At 39.5% G+C, this 19,211-nt stretch overlaps 2 protein-coding genes across 3 annotated transcripts in view; both read left to right on the top strand.

The window, feature by feature from the left end:
- The window catches only part of KNDC1 (kinase non-catalytic C-lobe domain containing 1), a 62,758-nt gene extending 58,289 nt beyond the window's left edge, over positions 1–4,469 (top strand). For both annotated transcript variants that reach the window (XM_027460149.3, XM_027460148.3), the window contains 4 exons: positions 571–693; positions 793–852; positions 1,465–1,622; positions 1,861–4,469. In XM_027460149.3, the coding sequence (XP_027315950.3) occupies positions 571–693; positions 793–852; positions 1,465–1,622; positions 1,861–2,092 (573 nt within the window). In that variant the 3' untranslated portion in view covers positions 2,093–4,469. The remainder of the gene's footprint in view (positions 1–570; positions 694–792; positions 853–1,464; positions 1,623–1,860) is intronic.
- A 4,436-nt stretch (positions 4,470–8,905) lies between these two features.
- On the top strand, positions 8,906–17,271 carry LOC113843967 (uncharacterized). The gene is made up of 3 exons (XM_027460159.3): positions 8,906–15,498; positions 15,601–15,815; positions 15,923–17,271. Exons 1-3 carry the CDS (start codon positions 15,285–15,287, stop codon positions 16,232–16,234), a joined length of 741 nt encoding a protein of 246 aa, XP_027315960.3. The 5' UTR covers positions 8,906–15,284; the 3' UTR covers positions 16,235–17,271.
- The last annotated feature ends 1,940 nt before the right edge of the window (positions 17,272–19,211 follow it).

Here is a 19,211-nt window from a genome sequence, read left to right as displayed (position 1 = left end):
CCAAACATCTTAGTTCCCTTATCACTCTTTCTGTTTCATTATTTATTGGGTTTTAATCAAGCTTCGCTGTTTATCACATTTCTCAAAATATATGTGAGGTGGACAATTTAAACAAATGTCCTAAACAAACCCTGGCGGAATATATTCACAATATATTTTTCTAACAGGCAGTATAGTTTGGTTGGTCATATAGTTTTGGTTAAAGTCTGCATGTTTTGACAACTTTTAAACATAAGTGACCAGTTAGCAGACAGTATGTAAATGTATTTCAATGAGTAGTGTTGCTAGTCCTTTACTTTCCCTCTGCTGTTTTCTTCTAGTGCCTCTTTTCAGCCTTGTAAGAGCAATAAAATCAATAAATTAACAACAGTAAACCCTGGGCATGGCTTAGCATCATCCAATACTTGCAAGGGTACTTCATTTCTATGAAATCATTAAGCCTAATTTCTCATTCCAAACTGAGGCAATATACTGATGAAGCATTTTGCTAGCAATTGACTTAATTTGATAGTTTCCAAATTCACATTAAAAAAAAAAAAAAAGGTTATCTTTTTTTTTTTTTTTTTCCAGCTGCAGGTGAGCTTGTTATCGAAATTTCTTCTTATAGCAAAATCCTGCTATGAACAAAGAAATTTTGCTACTGCGATGCAAATCCTAGCAGGCTTGGAAAATCTTATTGTACGACAGTTACCAGTAAGTTTGGGGCTCTCTATTGTAACTATTTTGCTTAACATAATCTCATTCCAATACAGACATTAATGCAAAAAACAATGTATTTTGTTTTATTGTAAGGCTTGGAAAATCCTACCTGCAAAAGTAGCTGAAATAATGGAAGAACTCAAGGCTGTTGAGGTATAGTATAAAGTCTTTAACATACAATATTTCTTTGGCGTTGAAGAATATTCAATATCTGACTAAATGGGTGCTTCTGGAGGATGAAATACAAAATTATTTTTTTGCATTATGAAGGAGATTTTAACTTGTTCTGGGACTGTTGGCTCTTGGTCTAAGTTTACATTTTCACTTCATTTTTTCTCAGAAAAGATTCTTAATCACACGGGATACAAGAAAGTTGTTTCAAAGCAAACTAAGGAATTACATTTTCTGAGGATTTGAGCAGGATTTTTATAATCTGTTTTGAAAAATATTAAGTGTTTATTTTATCACAGGCATTATATTATTGATTTATCTGATTCAAAATCAGGTAGAAATTCTAAAACACAATTTTGGCTGTGAATCAAAACACTTAAACATTGTATACATAATGTTTTTTGATTAAAGTTCCTTCTTTGTTTCTGTATTTCAAAATGTTTGCCAATAGATTAGTTCAAAGTGTTGTCTTCAATACCAATAGTTAAAAATTTATGAAAAATGAAATGTTGTGGTAAGCAGATGAAGTGGAGATCTTATAAAGCCTATCCTGATACTTACCAAAACATTTATCTGTGTACGCTTTTACACCAGGTGTTTTTAAAAAGTGACAGCTTGTGTTTGATGGAAGGAGAAAGATACAAAACACTTCCAACAATTCCATCAGCCCATGTTTTGGCTATGCATGTCCAACAACTCGAAACTGGAGGATTCACAATGACAAACGGAGCTCACAAGTGGACTAAACTTAGGTAATTATTTTAACTATATATTTACGTCACCTAACTTTGTAAAATAGAATGGTGTCTAATGAGATAATGAGAGCTAACACAAGATTTTCCATCTAGCAATTTAAATGTCAGTCATTTTGACATCTAAGTGGACAGATACTGTATAAGTAAATGCTCAATGCTTTTGAGTTTCCTTCAAACTTTTTTCTTCTGTCAGAAGCAAAACAAACTAATATTTTTTACCATATTTTCTTTCAAGAAATATCGCAAAAGTTGTGAGCCAAGTTCATGCGTTTCAAGAGAATCCATATACTTTTACACCAGATTTCAAGCTCCAGTCTTACCTCAGACAAAGAATAACTCATTTTAAAGATGCAGACATTTCTGCCTTGGCAGCTGACAACTGTGCCAACTTCCATCAGATACCAGCAGAAAAACATTCTCGAAAAATTCAGGACACACTGCGCAGAATGAAGGCAACATTTCAGTAATTATTTACATTTTAGCTGTTCTATTCCTAGTCTGTAAAACAGGATTAAGTTGACTTTATCTCTTGAACCAATTCCCAAGCATAAACTTAAGTGATTTAAAATATTAGCTCAATTTGAAATGGATATATTTTTTAATGTGGAATACTAAAATGCTGACTAATGAGATTTGATTCCCTGGCAACTGGATGAAAGATCAAAGCCTGAAAGTAAAGAGACAAATTTTGTCACTGTTCTTTAGCATAAAAAATAATTACCCCACAGACAAATATCTGAAAAGTACTGTGGAAACAAGTTATACTTCCGTCTCCTGTTGGCCTAGGAGAGTTTAGAGTATGCTTCATTGAATGTTGAATATATTTTTATATAAGCATAATACATTTGTATCCTAACACAGTGTGCATATAATTCAGGGACACAGATCCTCTATTATCTGTTGACTATTGGTGGGACTTGCTTTTATGTTGTGTATTATAAAACTATACTCAGCTTAAATAATTGGCTATCTTTTCCTTCAGGCATTTTAAGGAAGGAGAGGAATGCCGTGCTGTAACGTTTTTTGTTTGTTTGTTTAATTTTACTGTCATTAAACTAACCTGTTTCCATATGAAAGTAAGATCTGAATCTACATCTTACCACTTTGTTGCTTTGCTTCTTCCTTCATGGTCTTGTGAAAAGAGCAAATGTGAAATTGCTTTTTTTTTCTGTATTTGATACAAGAATCACTTTGCTAATTGTGTGTGTGTATGTATGTGGGCATATTGATTATGGCTTTTTCTCCTGAGGTTGCTCTTGTAGATTGCAGTGCTCCAGCAGCATTACACACAAGATAACTGTAAGAAAATTGGATCTGCATCTTGTAAAATTTTGGTGCTAACCTGTTTATAGAGCTTGTGCTTAAAAGACCTTCTAAATGGCAATGAAAGGTGATGCTATAGCTAGAAAGTTGAGCTACCCAGGTTTATGCAAGGTCAAGACTTTAAGCCTACAAATTAATTAAAAGTACAAGTATTTCTACCAGAGGAAACAATGGTAGTATTGAATGAGAAGTAGGAAAGGGTGAGAAACAGAAAATAAGCTCTGTCCTGAAAGTGATTTGCTAGAACTCTATTTAAAAAAATAAGGAAAAATATATTTTGGGAAGAGCAGATAAGATCTAACTGTCTTGTCATGTTTTGGTGTTGGAGAAAGAAATACATAGGAAATGGAAATGTGCGCATCTGTAGTATTTTACAAAATGTACTATTGTATTTGACAGAAATGCATGTGCACATGTGAAATTGTAGCTTTTTCAATGTTTAAGAGAGAAGCTTCCCCTTTTCTCTTATCAATAATGGCAATATATACCATCACAGGCCTTCTGCTTCTCATCTTTCTCAGTCAAACACAAGGTATGCCCGTACTTTCCATTAAATACCTCAGTTACTTTTTCCTACTAATATGTTAACACCAAACTAACTTTTTTGCTCTTATTGGTTTAAACACTGGATAACTCAGTCTTCAACAGGATTTTCTTGCATTTGTTCTACTTTTAAGATGATTTATTTTGTTATTTGCTATATGTAGGTTTAGCATGTCATTAATTGTAGTATTTCTACTCACCCTTAAGGAAGTAAAATGTGTTGCTATTTTAATGAATTTAAATAATATTTCTCTAAAAATTGCCAAATGTGAAAACATTTAATCATTACCTCCTATCTTTATATGATGCAGTGATTTAATAATGTAATGGGTTATCTTCAAAAATAAGTTCACATATTTGATCTATATGCCTTTGTTTTAATGATTTGGATTTTTAGTTATTTGCTTTTTCTCGATCAAAAATGCATAATTTACTTAAAGCCACGCCTTGCCTTTGAAAGACAGTAAAATCTGAAGTAGCATAAGCTTTACTAATGCAAAGAACTCCACAAAACTTGATAACATGATCTTGATGCATTTTATATAGTTACCAATCAAGCTGTTGAAATTGCTTTTATGGATTTACTTAGCATTTATATTTTGCACACATGTTAATTCATATATTTCTAATAGTTTTATCAGGATTTAAAGCATCTACTACACCTAGAAAATATTATTTTTATTCTATGATGATAACTGGTGCTATACAAGAATTTAAAAGTAATTTCATATCTCCTGCATAATGCTTCAGTGTATAAGACTGTCGTTATGAATGCATAGTATTGAGTTTGGGGTGTTTTCATCAAACAAATATTTAAGATTTTGTATTGAGACACCACCCCTCAGCAACATCAAATGTAAATAGCTATTGGGGGGAAAAAAAACACTTTTACTAGGAAACTGGTCTGCTTTTGTCCATGAACACTGATGTATGCACATCTTATGTGAAACAGATTTCTCAATAAAGTTATGTCTAGCATCTAAATGTACTGCTTATTTATGACTAACATGCAGTAAGGGTTGGGCTAAACTTTTCTGTCTTTGTGGGGAATGTCCTTCTAAAAGAAAACACAGAACAAAACATGTGAAAACAGCAAGTTCAGTCATATCTATACGGCCCCATGTTCCTGTTCCAATGCCAAATTAGAATGTTTGGAAAAAATGAAGTTTGTTCTATCAGCCAGAATTGCCACCAGCTGTACTAGTTCTTTTTTTTTATTTTATTTTTTATTTTTTTTTATTTCTACACATCCCTCACTAGTCTTGATTTTGTCATTTATTTTTCAGACAATGACCTGTGGAGTTTCTGAAATGAAGTATGCTCCTCGGGAGCCTTTCCAACTCCTCTGTGCATTAGTGTTCTTTCTGTGTCCCTTTGCAGGTGTCTGTCCCCAGGATCCCTGGGGTTTTCAGTACTCCTGTGAGAGTATTGGGAACTGTGTCCTAGTTACTTGCTGCATTTGAAAGCAGGTTTTAAGGATCACAACTTCAACACCCCCAGAAGTTTGCCAGGAAATGTGGATGAATTCTGATGATTCCTATTAATAATAGCATAGAAGCCCAGACCAAGAAACTAGAAAATATTTCATGAATCAACATTGGCTCATGATTCTGACAAATTTATCTCCTTGTGAACTTTTCAACCAGTTCTAAATTTTGCTTTTAAGGTTTTCTGCATTATTTCTTTTATATATCAGATTGCTTTCACAAGCATTTTTGAGACTCATATCTTTGTGAATACTGTATATGATTTGCAAAGGATTAAAATTTTAGGAAATCTGTTTCTAAACAACAAATGTAAACTACAGTTCAAAAGGAAGTAAGTTAACAATTTTTCAGTGATAAATATATGGTTGTTTCAATCCTTGATATTACAGTGAGAGAAAATATGTAGATAAATGATTTTTCTCTCTCATACTTGCTTAAATGCAATCCGACACATACACATGTTGCATCCTGTTTAGAGTTTTTCTTTTTTTTTTTTTAATATTTTTTCTCAAAACAAATTTTATAAATAACTATTTTAAAATACATGTTGACCTTTAGGAGTCTTAAAGCTGTGGGAATGCCAGGTTGAAACTCACATCCCATAAATCAAGGTTAATTGGCAGAGTGATCATCTTTAGGATATGATTTACTAATAGGTATTCTTTACCTGATCTGATGTTGGCTTCACACAGATGAAATAGACGCTAGTTTTAGACAGGTACTGAAATAGATACTGTGTTTTATGCTGGTAGAACTCATTTGCCATTATGAAATTAAGAGCTTGGTATACTGGACAATTTGAGTTTCCATTATCGAAGAGACATAATTTGGAAAGCTTGACTGGGCACAGTTGAGCCTGAGCTCAACTCAGACTCAAAATTAGAATCTCTGCAAATATATGCTCATTTCTGTTCATATCTCATATGTAGGAACATATCTCATAAAGCTCAGATACTGTGTGCTTGGTTTTTTTTTTCAAACAAGCTAGGAAAATGGGTCTAGAAAAAAACTGCTAAATACGGCAAATCCACCAGTGTTTGTATAACCACAGAGTGGTTGACAGTGTCTTGTTATGAAAATGAAAGGTTATGTCCAGTAGGATGACCCGCATTTGGTATTATTACTTGGTGCCATCATTAACATGCTGTGGTTTTTGAAGATGACATAAATCTGTTGGCTCTGCAGGCATGCTAATGACCAAGATTAAAATTGAAAATGATCTTGACAACTTGGAAAAATGAGCCAGAATAAAATAAATTATGTTACACAAACAAAACTAAGGTTCTGAGTGATAGGCAAGAATAATCAACTGCACATAGACTAGAGTTGCTAATTTTTTTATTTTTTTTTTTTGGGGGGGTGGGGGGGGGCAGAGATAAAGAATAGTTATGTATGTTGAGGAGGATGTCCCTATGTATGTTGAGGAGGATGTCCCTTCAATGTCTCTCCTAATTTTATATTTCCTGATGCAGGGAACTGAAAGGACTTGAAGATAAAAAGCTAAAAAGAGCAGGTGGGTAGGTGGCTCCTGAGAGGAGGATATAGATCCACAGACATTAGCAAAGTAACTGTTCTCCATGAAAGTAAACTGCAAGACACAGATGGGATATAACACAAAGATCATTGTTGAAAATACAAAATCCTCAAAATTAGTTTATTTAAATAAAAGATAATATGAGAGACTGAAACCTGCATAAAGGCAATGTAGGGAATTGCTATATGTCATCAAACACATGAGGAGAGATAGCTAATATTACCGAACATCTTAAGCTGCATGTAAAATTGCAAGGATGGTGTATTTTGAAATGTCAACAATAATCCGTTATTGTTTGTTTGGGTTTGTTTGTTTATTTTTATCCAGAACAAGGGACATATTGCAATATGCTGTACTTCACATTCCTATTCATATACCTGCTTATCCCTCTGATGATAACCGGGACATGTTTTGGTCTGAGTCTGGGATGGGGACAGTTTATATGTAGCTTTGGGAGTCAAAACTAGTGCTGAAAGCATGGGGAATAAAGGGAAAAATCTAGACCTGTAGTACACAAAATGATATTGAAAAGTATTGGAGGGAACAAGGACACACAGAATGGACAAGGGGAAAGAATAGTAAAATACTAAATAGTAAAATATATGTCAATATTGCATATAATTGTTTTAGAATCTGACGACCTGTATAGCTTTTTCAGTGTGTAAATTAAAGGGGTGAAGTGCCATGGTGGTCTAAAACAGATCATTGACCAAGAAGAGCATGTGGGGACTTCATTTTTATGTACAGGCTACTATTTCAGATTTTAGTGTAATTAGTAGAGAGAAACAAGTTGAAAATCTGAAGATGGCAGTTAGTCAGAATGAGAGTTACAGTGAAACAACAGAGTTCATGACTGAAAGGAAAGAAAGGGATGAAAGAGGCAGAATAACAGTGGGCTTCAAAAAAGCAAACTTAAATAAACTTAAGGAGTTGGTACATAAGATCATAGGGAAGGGATTCTATGGCAAAGAAAAGTTCAGGTGAGTTGAAAGTTTATAAAAAGGTTTCTAAAACAGTCCATCCTCATGCAAAGAAAAGAATTCCCAGAGAGCAGTGTGTGGCTGCATGTACTCATCAATGACACCAAATCCCTCCATCCCCACCCCAAATCAAGAAAGATTACTGAAAAAAAAAAAAAAAAAAAAAAAAAAAGTAGGAACAAGAAGGGTGCATTAGCAAGAACAAATACAAAGGGATAGCACAGCAGGTTGAGAATAAAACCTGACAGACAATATGCTATTGCCAGCAATGGAAAAACAAAGCAGTAAAGTTGAGTTCTTAAATAATTTTCTATTACACACTGTTCCTTGCTTACCAGGTGATGTGAATAGCAATCAAGATGGTGCAAAAGCCTGAAGTGTTTGCTATTTCACTCCTTAACCTCTAAACAATACATACAATGATCAAAGTTAATCAGAAGCTGCAGATCAGAATGTAATATTATCACGCTGACTAGATGTATTAGTTGTAACCTGGGTAAATCTAGTCTACAGCAAACAAGTTAAAAAAATGAAATCTTGGAATTATTATAGTTTTGATTTAGGAAGAATGAGGGGGCTCCTGGAGAGCAGGAAAGGAAAGGAAAGGCAAGGCAAGGCAAGGCAAGGCAAGGCAAGGCTATTTATCAAAAGTGGGAAAAGGGGCAGGAATAAGTGGAGAAGCAATTTAAAGAGAACGACTTGCGGAATTGCAACATCAGCCAGATGAACTCAGGTACCAGAAGAGATACTGAAAAAGCTATCTAAAAAATCTGCAAACATAAAGAATAATTTAAAAGGCTAACGTGTTTGTCTGTAATGTAATTTTAAGTAACCTAATGGTCTCATTTGTCAGGATAACTGTCCCAATTGATTGACATATAGCATACTGTTTAGTTTTTAATTCAATAAACCTCCTGACAACAGATCTATACGACCTGATTATATATCAGGTTGTTAAGATCCAGATGATTGTGCTATTAGTTGGGTCCACAGCTGCTTAATCATCAAAGAGTAATTACTGCTGTTTGATAAATTGTGCAGAGTGGGATGTAGTAGTGGTAGGACTACCCATAATAGTGCACAGTGTGGATCCAGTTGTATCCAAGGTTTTTACTAATGATATGAGGATGGAACAGGAAGCATGCTTACACAAGATTAGAACTCAAAATAATCATGATAATAGTTTAAATTTAAGCTTCTAAGTCCTGTATTTCTGAAGGAAAAATACAAAATGAAGAACAATTGCAGAACTTAAGAAAAAAAAAAAAAAACTCTGGGGAACACAATGGATCATTAACTGATTATGAATCCATGTGTACAGCTTTCAAAAAAAGGAAGAAAAGAAAAAGGGGGGAGAAATGGGGGGGGGGGGGGGAGGGGGGAGACCTGAGATGTACTGTAAGAGAGCCGTATATGACAGAAGGTAATTATTTTGCTCTATTTGGCACTAGATCATCATCAGGAATAGTTTACCATTTAGACACTGTACTTAAGACATACAGGCAAAATGAAAGAGTCTAGAAGACAGTAATAAAAATACGTTTAGAAAATATAATCAGAGAGACAAAAAAAATGGCTTGAGCCATTGAGGATTGTGTGTGTGAAATGCTGCTGTGAAAAGTTTTTGCAGCTACAAACAATTAGTTTTCTCCATGCTCTGTGGAGGTTATGGCAAGAGGTATTCATTTTGAAGCAATAGTGATTCTGTTTCTGGTTTTGCATTGCAGAGATTCTTGTAGAGCACTGGAATAGGTTATTCACCCATAATGCACCTGTAGGATCACCTTCTCCATAGATTTGTGAGAACGGATCAGATCAAATTGTTATAAGAGCCCAGATACTCGGCTTCTGTCCCTGAGAAGGCAGGGGGATTCAGCAGTGATATTGAGTCCCTTCTGTGTTCTTTATAAAGTGGATTGGACCCAAATTCAAATACTTATTTGCAATCAAAAAATCTATTCATTCATTTATTAATCATATGCCAGTAATTTTCAAGGTTTTATTTATGCTTTTCCACTGATACATACTAATAGAATAGGTGTGGCCAAGATGTACATTACTTGAATTTGTGTAGATGTTATAGGGTAATATCAGATTTCTGTTATATGCATATGCTCATGCAATGGGGAAGTGACTTAATTCTAAAAGCAGAAGAGAGGTAAAAACCCAATACATATCTTGTAGTGGGGGGAAGGTGGAAAGCAAGTTTTGCCAGTCATCTTCCACTGCCAGGAAAATCGCTGCTCAACTTCTGCAACTTTTTCCCTTTGTGTAGCAGACTCCTGGATGTGAAGACTTAGTAAAACCAGGAGATGGCACAAGAGACCCTTGCAACCTCTTTTTTTTTTTTTTCTTTTTTTTTGTGTGTGTGTGTATGTGCTGCACTATGAGCAAAGGTACTGTGAAAAATGATTGGCCTTCCAAAAACTGCCCATTAGAAATATGCAAACATGAAACAGCAGAAGTGCATATGTGCAATATGTATGTGCAATATATTTCAGCTGTTCCCTTTAATCTTATAGAAAAATACATACATACCCAATTTCATAATTTTAAATCTTAAAAGTTACATTCCTTTGATTTCCAATGCACTCATTTGTGTGAAACCTATCAAAGAAAGTACACTGCTTTGCTTGGAGGAAACACAGGCACTGAATCACATATTACAGGTGTAGTGCTGAGCATCCTTTCTAACTACATTCCTGCTATCACTCAGCATATCCTAGCTTATCTCTAATTAATAAGTTGAGAGAGAAGGTCAGGACATGTCTGTGCTCATCTGTTTTGGGGTGCAGTGAAGGTAGGTGGATGGGGTCAATTGTTCTGCTGCTACAGTTAATTCCTGTCTACTCTGGGAAATAAAGAAATTTTTAAGGCCCTTTTTCATGCTGTTTCCTTTAAAATAATAGTTTAAAAATTCTAATTGCTAGTCTAGACAGAATTAAACCAACTCCATACTTAGGAGTAATTTTATTTGACAAGTGCCCATAAAGATGTCTCTCAATTACGGTATGAGACAGTGACTACAGAAGACGGATTTGTATGCCTGCAACTTGACCGGTTTTCCACTGTAATAGTTTGTATAATAAGAATTAAAAAATAAAATACAATCTGCTGCTTGTAACCCTGCCATCTCTAACAACAGGAGTATGTGTTTTAAATATAGTCCCAATTCATATCTACTTTGAATTCTTTTTTTTAATATGGTTAATTTGGGATAAGAAATTGTTAAGAATAACCCGTATAAGCGTGTTCTTTCTGCAGAATATATGTGTGTTAAAACATTTCACTGACTCTTAGCTGCTGGTAACAGCCTTATGTAAGGGTCCTTGGGAGCTCCTGGCATTTTGAGTGCTGTGTTGATTTAGATCAGTTTCAAGCATGATCAGTCATTTGATTTTCATCTAGCATTGTCACTCTGTTTATTCCAGGCCCTCCTGGTTTTTCTGCACATATGGTCTTTTCCTTTGTCACAGAAAAATAGCTCTTATTCTGTCAGGGAGAAAAGTTTATAATAATTGATGATAAAGAGGTTGGTTAGACACCACTTGTAATGCTTTTAAGTCCTAAAGACTGATTTCTCAGAAATTGCAATGGTTGGATAACCATGCCAGAACAAAGACCACATAAATGGTACAGCAGATGCCAGCAGCCCTTGCTTCATTGGGCATCTCTTTGTAGGAATTTTGCTTGTCCACAGACAAACACACAGCTGAATCTCACATGTCCTTAGCTGCCTTTAAAAAAAAAAAAAAAAAAAAAAGTTAATTGCATCACCACCCAGCTACTCCCAAGGACTCACTCTACTTAAGTGCCACAGGACTCTCCTTTGTTACAAGAAAGGGTCACCTGCTGTTACAAAACAGTCCCTTTGGTCTTCTGTACCTTCGCTGCAGCAAGGCAAACTACTGGCAGTTTTCCCTTTACCTGTGACAAACCAAAGGAACTTGGAAGCCCTCAGTTATTTTCTCTTCAGTTCCTTCAGAGCTCCAATGGAAAGGGATGTCTCAGAGCACAATCCTGCAGGTTTCTGAGCTGGCTCACTCTAGGGCAGGGTTGGCCTTTGGACTGGAAGATATGGAGCAGTAATTAGTTCTTGAAGACTGGGCTGCTGTCCCAAAATATCTGTTATCAACTGCCTAGTAGGCATCCAGGCAGGACTAGCAGAACCTGCAGAACCTCCTCAGCCTGTGACCAATGTTGTGCAAACACAGTTCTGCAGAGCTGGCTTTCATAAATACTGTTATCTTGATCCCAGCCAAAAAACTATAAAGTCACTTTTGGCTTCTTTTACTGCAGCTTCTACTCACAAGTATAGGGACTTGTGTCAAGTGACAAATTTCTACTCCTTTTAATTCCCCTGAGTGCTAAAATGCTCCCTTCTACATCATCAGGTTACAGATTATCCTTAGACTTTTTATTGCCTTGAGGATGCTGCTGGTCCTTATTTTCATGGTGAAGGTGCTGACTCCCCAAAGAGAGCAACTGTGTAGTGTACAAACATCTGTATAACTTATTGTTTTTGGCAAAAGGATCTTAAGAGTTCTGCTAGTGGGAGCCATGTTGGTGTGTCTGAACTCTTTGTCTCTAACTTCTTGTAGCAGCAGAGCAGAATAGGAAGGTCCTATCCCTTCCTGCTTCACTCCCTGCAAAAGCCCAGGGACTTTAGTATGAGCAGGTTTTTTTCCCATTGGCAACATCACTTTATTTTAAAGATGATATTTCTGTATCAAAGTTTAGCAGGCGATTTTTCAAACAACCACCAAATGAATAATACATAGAAACAGAAAGAGGCATCTTAAGAAATGTAGATAAAATTAAGCTAGCAGCTGATAAATATTGCAGCAGTCATTACATCCAGAAGTCATCTGCCATCTATCCAGGATACTTATACATTCTATGTGTAATGGAAATGACATTTGATATAACCTTGCCACAACATGATCAGTTTGTGTCTCAGCAAGCTCAGCATTTGACACCATCTTTTGGCTGTGACATTTGCCTCAATAAAGTGCAATTAATGAACCAGCAGTGTGTAAAGATGTAATTTGTAGCTCAGATGGTGAAAATGTCTTAAAATCTGTAACGAAACTGTGTAACAGATGTATCAGTGGATGCTAAAACCTGAGATCTATTTTCTAGAACACTGTCGTATGTCGTATATTCTTTTTTCCCATCTAACAGCTTGCTGGTGCATTCATTCATTGATAGAATATAAATCTGGTAAAAATAAAGCCATACAGGTAGACTATTTTATACTTATATATTTTTATACTTGTATATAAACATAAGTATGTTTGTACTATATATATAAATTATATAAGTACGATGCTTATATTTATACTCATGTATATATAATATTATGTAGGGACTAGGGATGGAAATATCCTGGGCACAAGGGATATATTTATCTCCTTGGGATGGAATTTCATCCCATCTGTGTCACAGAAAGCTGTTAAAGTAGTCAGAGTTAAAATAAGAAAGCTTGTAGAAAAATAGCACTTTCTTTTTCTAACATCCTGGAGAAAGGCATTTTGCCTTTGGTTGCAAGGGAGGCTTGGCAGGTTTCTCTGGGCAGGCAATGGCACTATTATTGCCAGATGTGACTGGAGAGGCTGCTTCCAGGTCACATGTTAAATGCAGCTAACTCAAGGGACTTGTCACTTGATTAACAAAGCATATTCCTGTATGATTCCTCTCCATCTATCTCCTTCCTGCCTAGTCAGATCTATGAAATATGTTGGCATCAGAATTGGACAATAAGAAAAATTTTGATTTTAAAATATTTCCTCAAGTTTATGGTGGGGAATAGTCTTCATGTTTATCTACTACAAAGGATAGTTAAGAACCTCTACTTAGAATATTGGAGAGAGGGAGAGGAGGTTGTATAAAATAGTGGAAAGTTACAATCAATCTTGTACAGTTTGGTCAAGTAAATTTCTAATTTTTCCAATGTTAATGAGAAAATACTTGGGAAGAATCATTGGATGAGTTTTCTAGTCAGATATCTATCAAAGCCTTTCATGCAATTGGGGAAAAAATTAAAAAAAAAAAAAAGAAAAATAAAAAAAAAAAACACTTCTGCAGGGCCTTGTCCATGCTAGAGACATTTTTTGTTTTTGTGTGTGTGTGTGTGGTTTTTTTTTCTGTATGTAACAGATGTACAGGAGGTGTTAATGCTTGAACTTTTGTTAGACATTCTAACACCAGTTCCTTTAGTTTTCTCCAGGAAGCTCGTTCAGTGGGCTCAGACTAACACTGTAGTGTAAGCTGTAATGTTCTTCCCTATCTACGTAGGCCAGACACAGGGGCTCCACAGGGACTGTGGTGTCTGGTTGTGGTAGCACCCACAAGTTCTAGATTGGTTATTAGCCACTTTTAAATCAAGATGACTATTAGCATTTTTGTTGGTCAGAGAGAGAGTTAAATTCTTGAACAGTGTCATCACTGGTGGAGTAGAGGAGGACTCAGAATATTCCATGAGAACGAACAAGCAAGAGGAGAGAGAGAGCTTAGAAAGGGCTCACAGGTCAAACTTGAAAATTGTTCAAGAAAGCAATTTGCTAGTAAGCAGAAAATGGTAGGATTTTCTGATGCCTGATTATACCAACTATATTTTGAGTGAACAGGAGGTTGAAATGTAGGTTTTAGGAAACAAAACCTACATCCATTTTCAGATGGAGGGGGTTTACGTAAAATTTGTGTTGTATTGATACAAAGATCAGACATGCAGTCATGACTTCTGGAGGTGGAATGATGTCAGGCAAGGGTGCAATAGGAGTTATCAATGGTGCAGTTGTGCTGGCTTAAGTTGTGCGTGCACTCAGTATTTGCCCAGGAGGGGAGGATGGAAAGGGAAGGCAATTTGCTGTCAGTAAAGCACCACAACCCTTTTGTCAGTATACCACAGAAGCACTCCTGCAGCAGCCAAGTATTCCCGATATAAATCCAAAGATAGATGGGAACACTTTTGAGAGGCGTACATAAGGTGATAAGAGGAAAAACATGGAGAATAAGATAGCAGAGAAACCTGCGTGGCCTGTACAGCTGCAAAGATCTGGGAAGGAAGATACTGATGTGAATTCTGTAACCTCAGCAGAAAGTTAATTCTAATATAGTAATTGTCTTTTCCTGACTCTTTAGTCCAGCAAACACACTTTTGGTACAACCCAATGGCCTTGACATTCACTTTTTAATTTTTTTTTTCTGGTTCACTACTTTCTCCTCCTGCCCCCTGTCTCTCCCTGTGCCTGGTGCTTATAAGAGAGAATTCCCAGGAGAATGCAGCGTCTGCCCCAGGCTGTCCCGGGAGTGCAAGGCTCAGTCCAGAGAGGAGCAGGCTCACTTTAGCCCGTGGATGCTGCTTGAAAAGGAATTAAAAGAGTCAGCTCTCGAGGAAGGGGGTCGGGAGAAGCAGCACCCTCTCTGCCCTCAGCGGCCGGGGGGGCCGGTCCCTGCGCGCTCCCCCGGGGGTGCATTCCCCAGCGCCGTTTAAGGCCGCTCAGCGCCATAAATGCCATTTGCATCGGGATAGGATGTAACAAGAGCTGTAAATCACTGACGGCGGAGGGAGCTCCTCCGGGGGCAGACACAGCGGAGCCGAGCCTCCTCGAGCCGTGGCAACGTGTGAACGGTATCTTCTGTCGGGGGGCAGGACCGATGGCAATTAGATGATACTTATCTGGCTCTTTGATGTGTATTTACACAAACAACGTTTTCCTGGGGGGCTTGCGGTATAAAGCAGTCGTGCTCTCCGGCAGCCTCCTTCCCGGCAGCCCCGAAACAAGGCAGGATGACCAAGGCCCCGTTCTCCGTGGAGTGGCTGTCCCAGAGCAGCCAGGCCCCCAAGAGCCCCACACAGGGCACCCCACGCCGAGCACCCTCCTTGGCCGCGGGCCGCCAGTCTTCCTCGGGCTCCAGCCCCGGCCTGAGCGAGGGGAGCAAGGAGAAAAGCTCCGGGAAAGGCGGCAGGAGCAGGGAGCGCTTGGCAGCACCCCCGGCTGCAGGTAACCGCTGCCGTCGGGGCTTCTGCGCTGGGTGGGGAGGAACGGCCCCCCTTTCGGGTCCTGGGCCTGGCTGACCCCTTTCTCCCTCTCCCCCGTCCCCAGGAGCAGGCGAGCGGCCGCGGACAGCGGGGCGGCCCCAGCTGGAGGGGGGCCCCGAGAGCCCCGAAGAGGCGGCGGGCAGGGGGGGCCGGCGGCTGCGGACGGCGTTCAGCGCCGAGCAGATCGGCACCCTGGAGAGCTCCTTCCAGCGGCACCGCTACCTGGGCGCCGCCGAGCGCCGCAAGCTGGCGGGCAGGATGCGGCTCTCCGAGGTGCAGGTAAGCACGGCAGGGGCGATGCCGCGGGCTGAGGGCAGCGGCTCTCGGGGTGGGTGGGTGCCGCCGACACCTCACCTCTCTACTTCACCCTTTCCCCTTGCCCTCAGATCAAGACCTGGTTTCAGAACCGCCGGATGAAGCTCAAGAGGCAGCTGCAGGAGCTGAGGCCGGAGGCTTTCTGCGGCGCCCCCCTGCCCTACGGACCCCAGAGCGGCGCGGTGTCCTTGCCGCTCACCTGCACGGCCCCGCCGCCAGCTCTGCCCCGGCAAGAGGCTGCCTCAGGGGGCTTCGCTTTAGCAGCGCTGCCGGCACCCACCCTGGACCTCAGCAGCGCCTGCAGAGCACAGCCCGTCTGCTTCTGGGCAGCGCCCTGCTTTGTAGGTTATAGGGATCCCAGAGCCTTCTTGCTGGGTGTCTGACCCGCCGGTACGGACTGTGACTAAGGAGGATTTGCACTAACGATAGCTCTCTGGGCTGCCGCTGCCTGTAACTGCCTGCTGGACTTACGATGCAGCTCTGAGCCAGGTATAGAGACATGCTGGACAATCTGGATCATCGACTTCAGACCCACCGAATACAAACATAGTGGGCAAATACTAGTATAAATGTAATCTCTTCACAAACATAAACACTTTGTAGCTTTCTTCTGAATCCATTACACGGATTGCAGAACTATTTATCCTGCCCTAAAAGAGAGCTCCTCCCCATTAAGGAAGTACAGACTCCTTATTCTCTAGATCTGTTTCAGCCCTTGTAGGGAATCCGAATTATCTTGCATGGGCTCAAGCTTACAATTAACTGAGGGTAAATGCAAAAAGTGCGAATTTCCCTCTGTCCCCTAAAGCAGGTATCCAGTCTCTCTGCTGTTTCCCATGTGGCACTTTCTGTGATGGGGCTGTGATTTTAACCAGATATGTGGATGCATCTGGAACTAGCTACTAGTAGTTAATACTGGGCCTTTTATGAAATTGTGTTGGAGTTTTTTAAATAACAAAAAAATATGATTATTAAGATGTAAAAAGTTTACTTTTAAGTAAATGTGAAAATATTTTATCACTCTTACATGGATGGCCTCAGTAGATTAAGTAGATTGAGAGCCTTTTGCCTAAATAGATCTTGGAAAGGATCTGGACTTGCAACTTCTTATCTGTTGTAGGCTCCTAGCAAAAGAGTAATTTCAGCATCTCTTGTGCTCCTAATGGGGTTTGAGGATGGTTATCAAAAGAAATGCAATATTCCAAAGCTATTTTTCCCTAAGTGGCAGTGAAGTTTGTTACTCTAGTGCTATGCACTTTTTATTTGAGTAATGCTCTAGAAAACATGATCAAAATGGCTGGATTTCAGGCTGGAGAAAGGGCTCTGTTGAATGATCTTTGGCTGATGTAAGTTGTCATAAATCTTTCAAAGTCAATTGTGAACTAACATGAAAAGAGCAATAAAAATTTCCATCACTTTAGAGTTGATTTCTGGGGTTATTAGAAGATTTCCGGGGTACTTGTAATCGGGGCTCGTATAATGAATGGTCTGAAGGTTCTGTCAGTCATCCTTAAACACACCTGTTTTCTTTTTTTATACAGGGGCCACTCAATCACTTGAGTACACTTGCCTGGTAAAGAGCAATATTATGTGCCTCTGAAGGCTGTTGCCTTTGATTTCTGAATAGCTCCCACATTTGGAAAACTCCTTAACTATTATTTAATCCATGCTGCAATTGTCTACACTTTTGAGATTACTATTTGCTTACAATTGCACTATTAATGTGGCTTTAATGCAAGACTTCCAGAAAACTAAAAATTTTTCAGAAACTAATAAGTTTCAAAGTGCCATAAATCTTCCTGAGACTTTCTTTTTCAGGAAGATATTGGAGTTAGGGATTAAGGAAATTATTACTAAACAGTTATACTAATTCAAAGAAGGAAAGAAAAAAAAAAAAAAAAAAAAAAAAGATCCGAAATTCTCTTTCTATCTCTCATGTCATTACGTAATTGAAATGCCTCCAAAAAGCTGTGCACTGCTGAATATTTTCTCTGCTCTAAAGCGGTGGCATTTTAAGGAGAGCAAAACAATAAATACACAAGTTACCTGGAAAAAAATACCTAAGACTTTTGAAGTGGGCAGTGGTATAGGGGTTAAGAGGGATGTTCCTCTCATTTTGTACAGCACAGCAGGACCTCACCCCTTCTCTAGATGCCCACCCCGTTCAAAGCAGTCTTAACAGCTCTGCGAGGCCAGGCGGGGGGGGGGGTGTGCACAACGAGCCGAGAGGCCGGCCGGACCCCGGACCGAAATGGGGGGAGGAGACGGGGGCGATACAACCGCAGCTGTGCCTGGGGGAAGCGAGCGGGATATGAAAGGTCTCGGGGCGAGCAACGCCGAGCAGCTGGGCCGGGCTGGGAGATGGGATGGGATGGGATCACAGACCCAGCTCTGCACCTGCCTGCAGCCGAGAATGGCTCTGGCGGTCACTTTCCCCTCCGTGCAAAAAGCTAGGGGCTGTCTCCTTGCTAGGGGCTCGGACTGGTCAGCGGGGCTGGCTTGTGTGTATGAGCTGCTCAGCCACCGGCGAGGGAGACGCCGGGCTCTGTTTGAAAAGGTGCTAATGATCACTTAGCGTAATGACTCCTTCGCCATATGTACACTTAGCAAGCACGCGAAATGTCTTGCCACTGATTTTGGCAGCCCCAGCTTACAAATATTGACCCCGTTCCCCGACAGCTGCTCGAGTAAACGCGAGAGGTGATGCTCATTTGAGTCCCTAAAGTTAGCAGATTCATTCATGATAATACCTCTATTATCCGCAAAAATAGGCTTTCTCTAGAAGTTATCAACTACATTCCAGTGGTCTAAAATACTATGTTATGAAATAATTTCATTTTGACTAAAGCGGCACAATCCTACTAAAACACGGTTTCAAGGTTTTCCTTTGATCTGGCAGAAAAAAAAAAAAAAAAAAAAAAAATGAAAAGAAGGTATCCTTTCATGTTTTATTCGGGCACGTCTGAATTTCCCAGCCGCTGCGTTTTACCCCCGGCACCAAGGGACGTGTGCCAGAGCCAGAAGCAGGACCCCCGCACAGGCTGCGCCCCCCGGGGCTGGCTTCGGTTCCCGGGTCCTGCACATAAACTGGGTTTCTCCTTCATCATTTCTAACATCCCCATTCTTGTCGTTAATCGCATCGCAGCCACCATCAGAGGAGGAATGCTCCCCGGCAGGACAAAGTGCTGTCTGCAAGACAAACGGACCAGCCGAGCCGATTAGCTAGGGAGGAGCAGCCTAATGCTTGCCACCGGCTCTCGAGGAAGGGGCTGTAAAACCTGGAAACTGGGCTCCCTGGGGAGGAAAAGGGGGCGGGAGTAGAAAATGTCCGGAGCACCGACTTCAAAGCCGCCCTCCCCT

This window comes from Anas platyrhynchos, chromosome 6, assembly GCF_047663525.1.
Source record: "Anas platyrhynchos isolate ZD024472 breed Pekin duck chromosome 6, IASCAAS_PekinDuck_T2T, whole genome shotgun sequence".
In the NCBI taxonomy this organism is placed as follows: domain Eukaryota; kingdom Metazoa; phylum Chordata; class Aves; order Anseriformes; family Anatidae; genus Anas; species Anas platyrhynchos.
The sequence above is the reverse complement of the archived record's forward strand: the minus strand, read 5'-3'. Positions and strand labels throughout refer to the sequence as shown.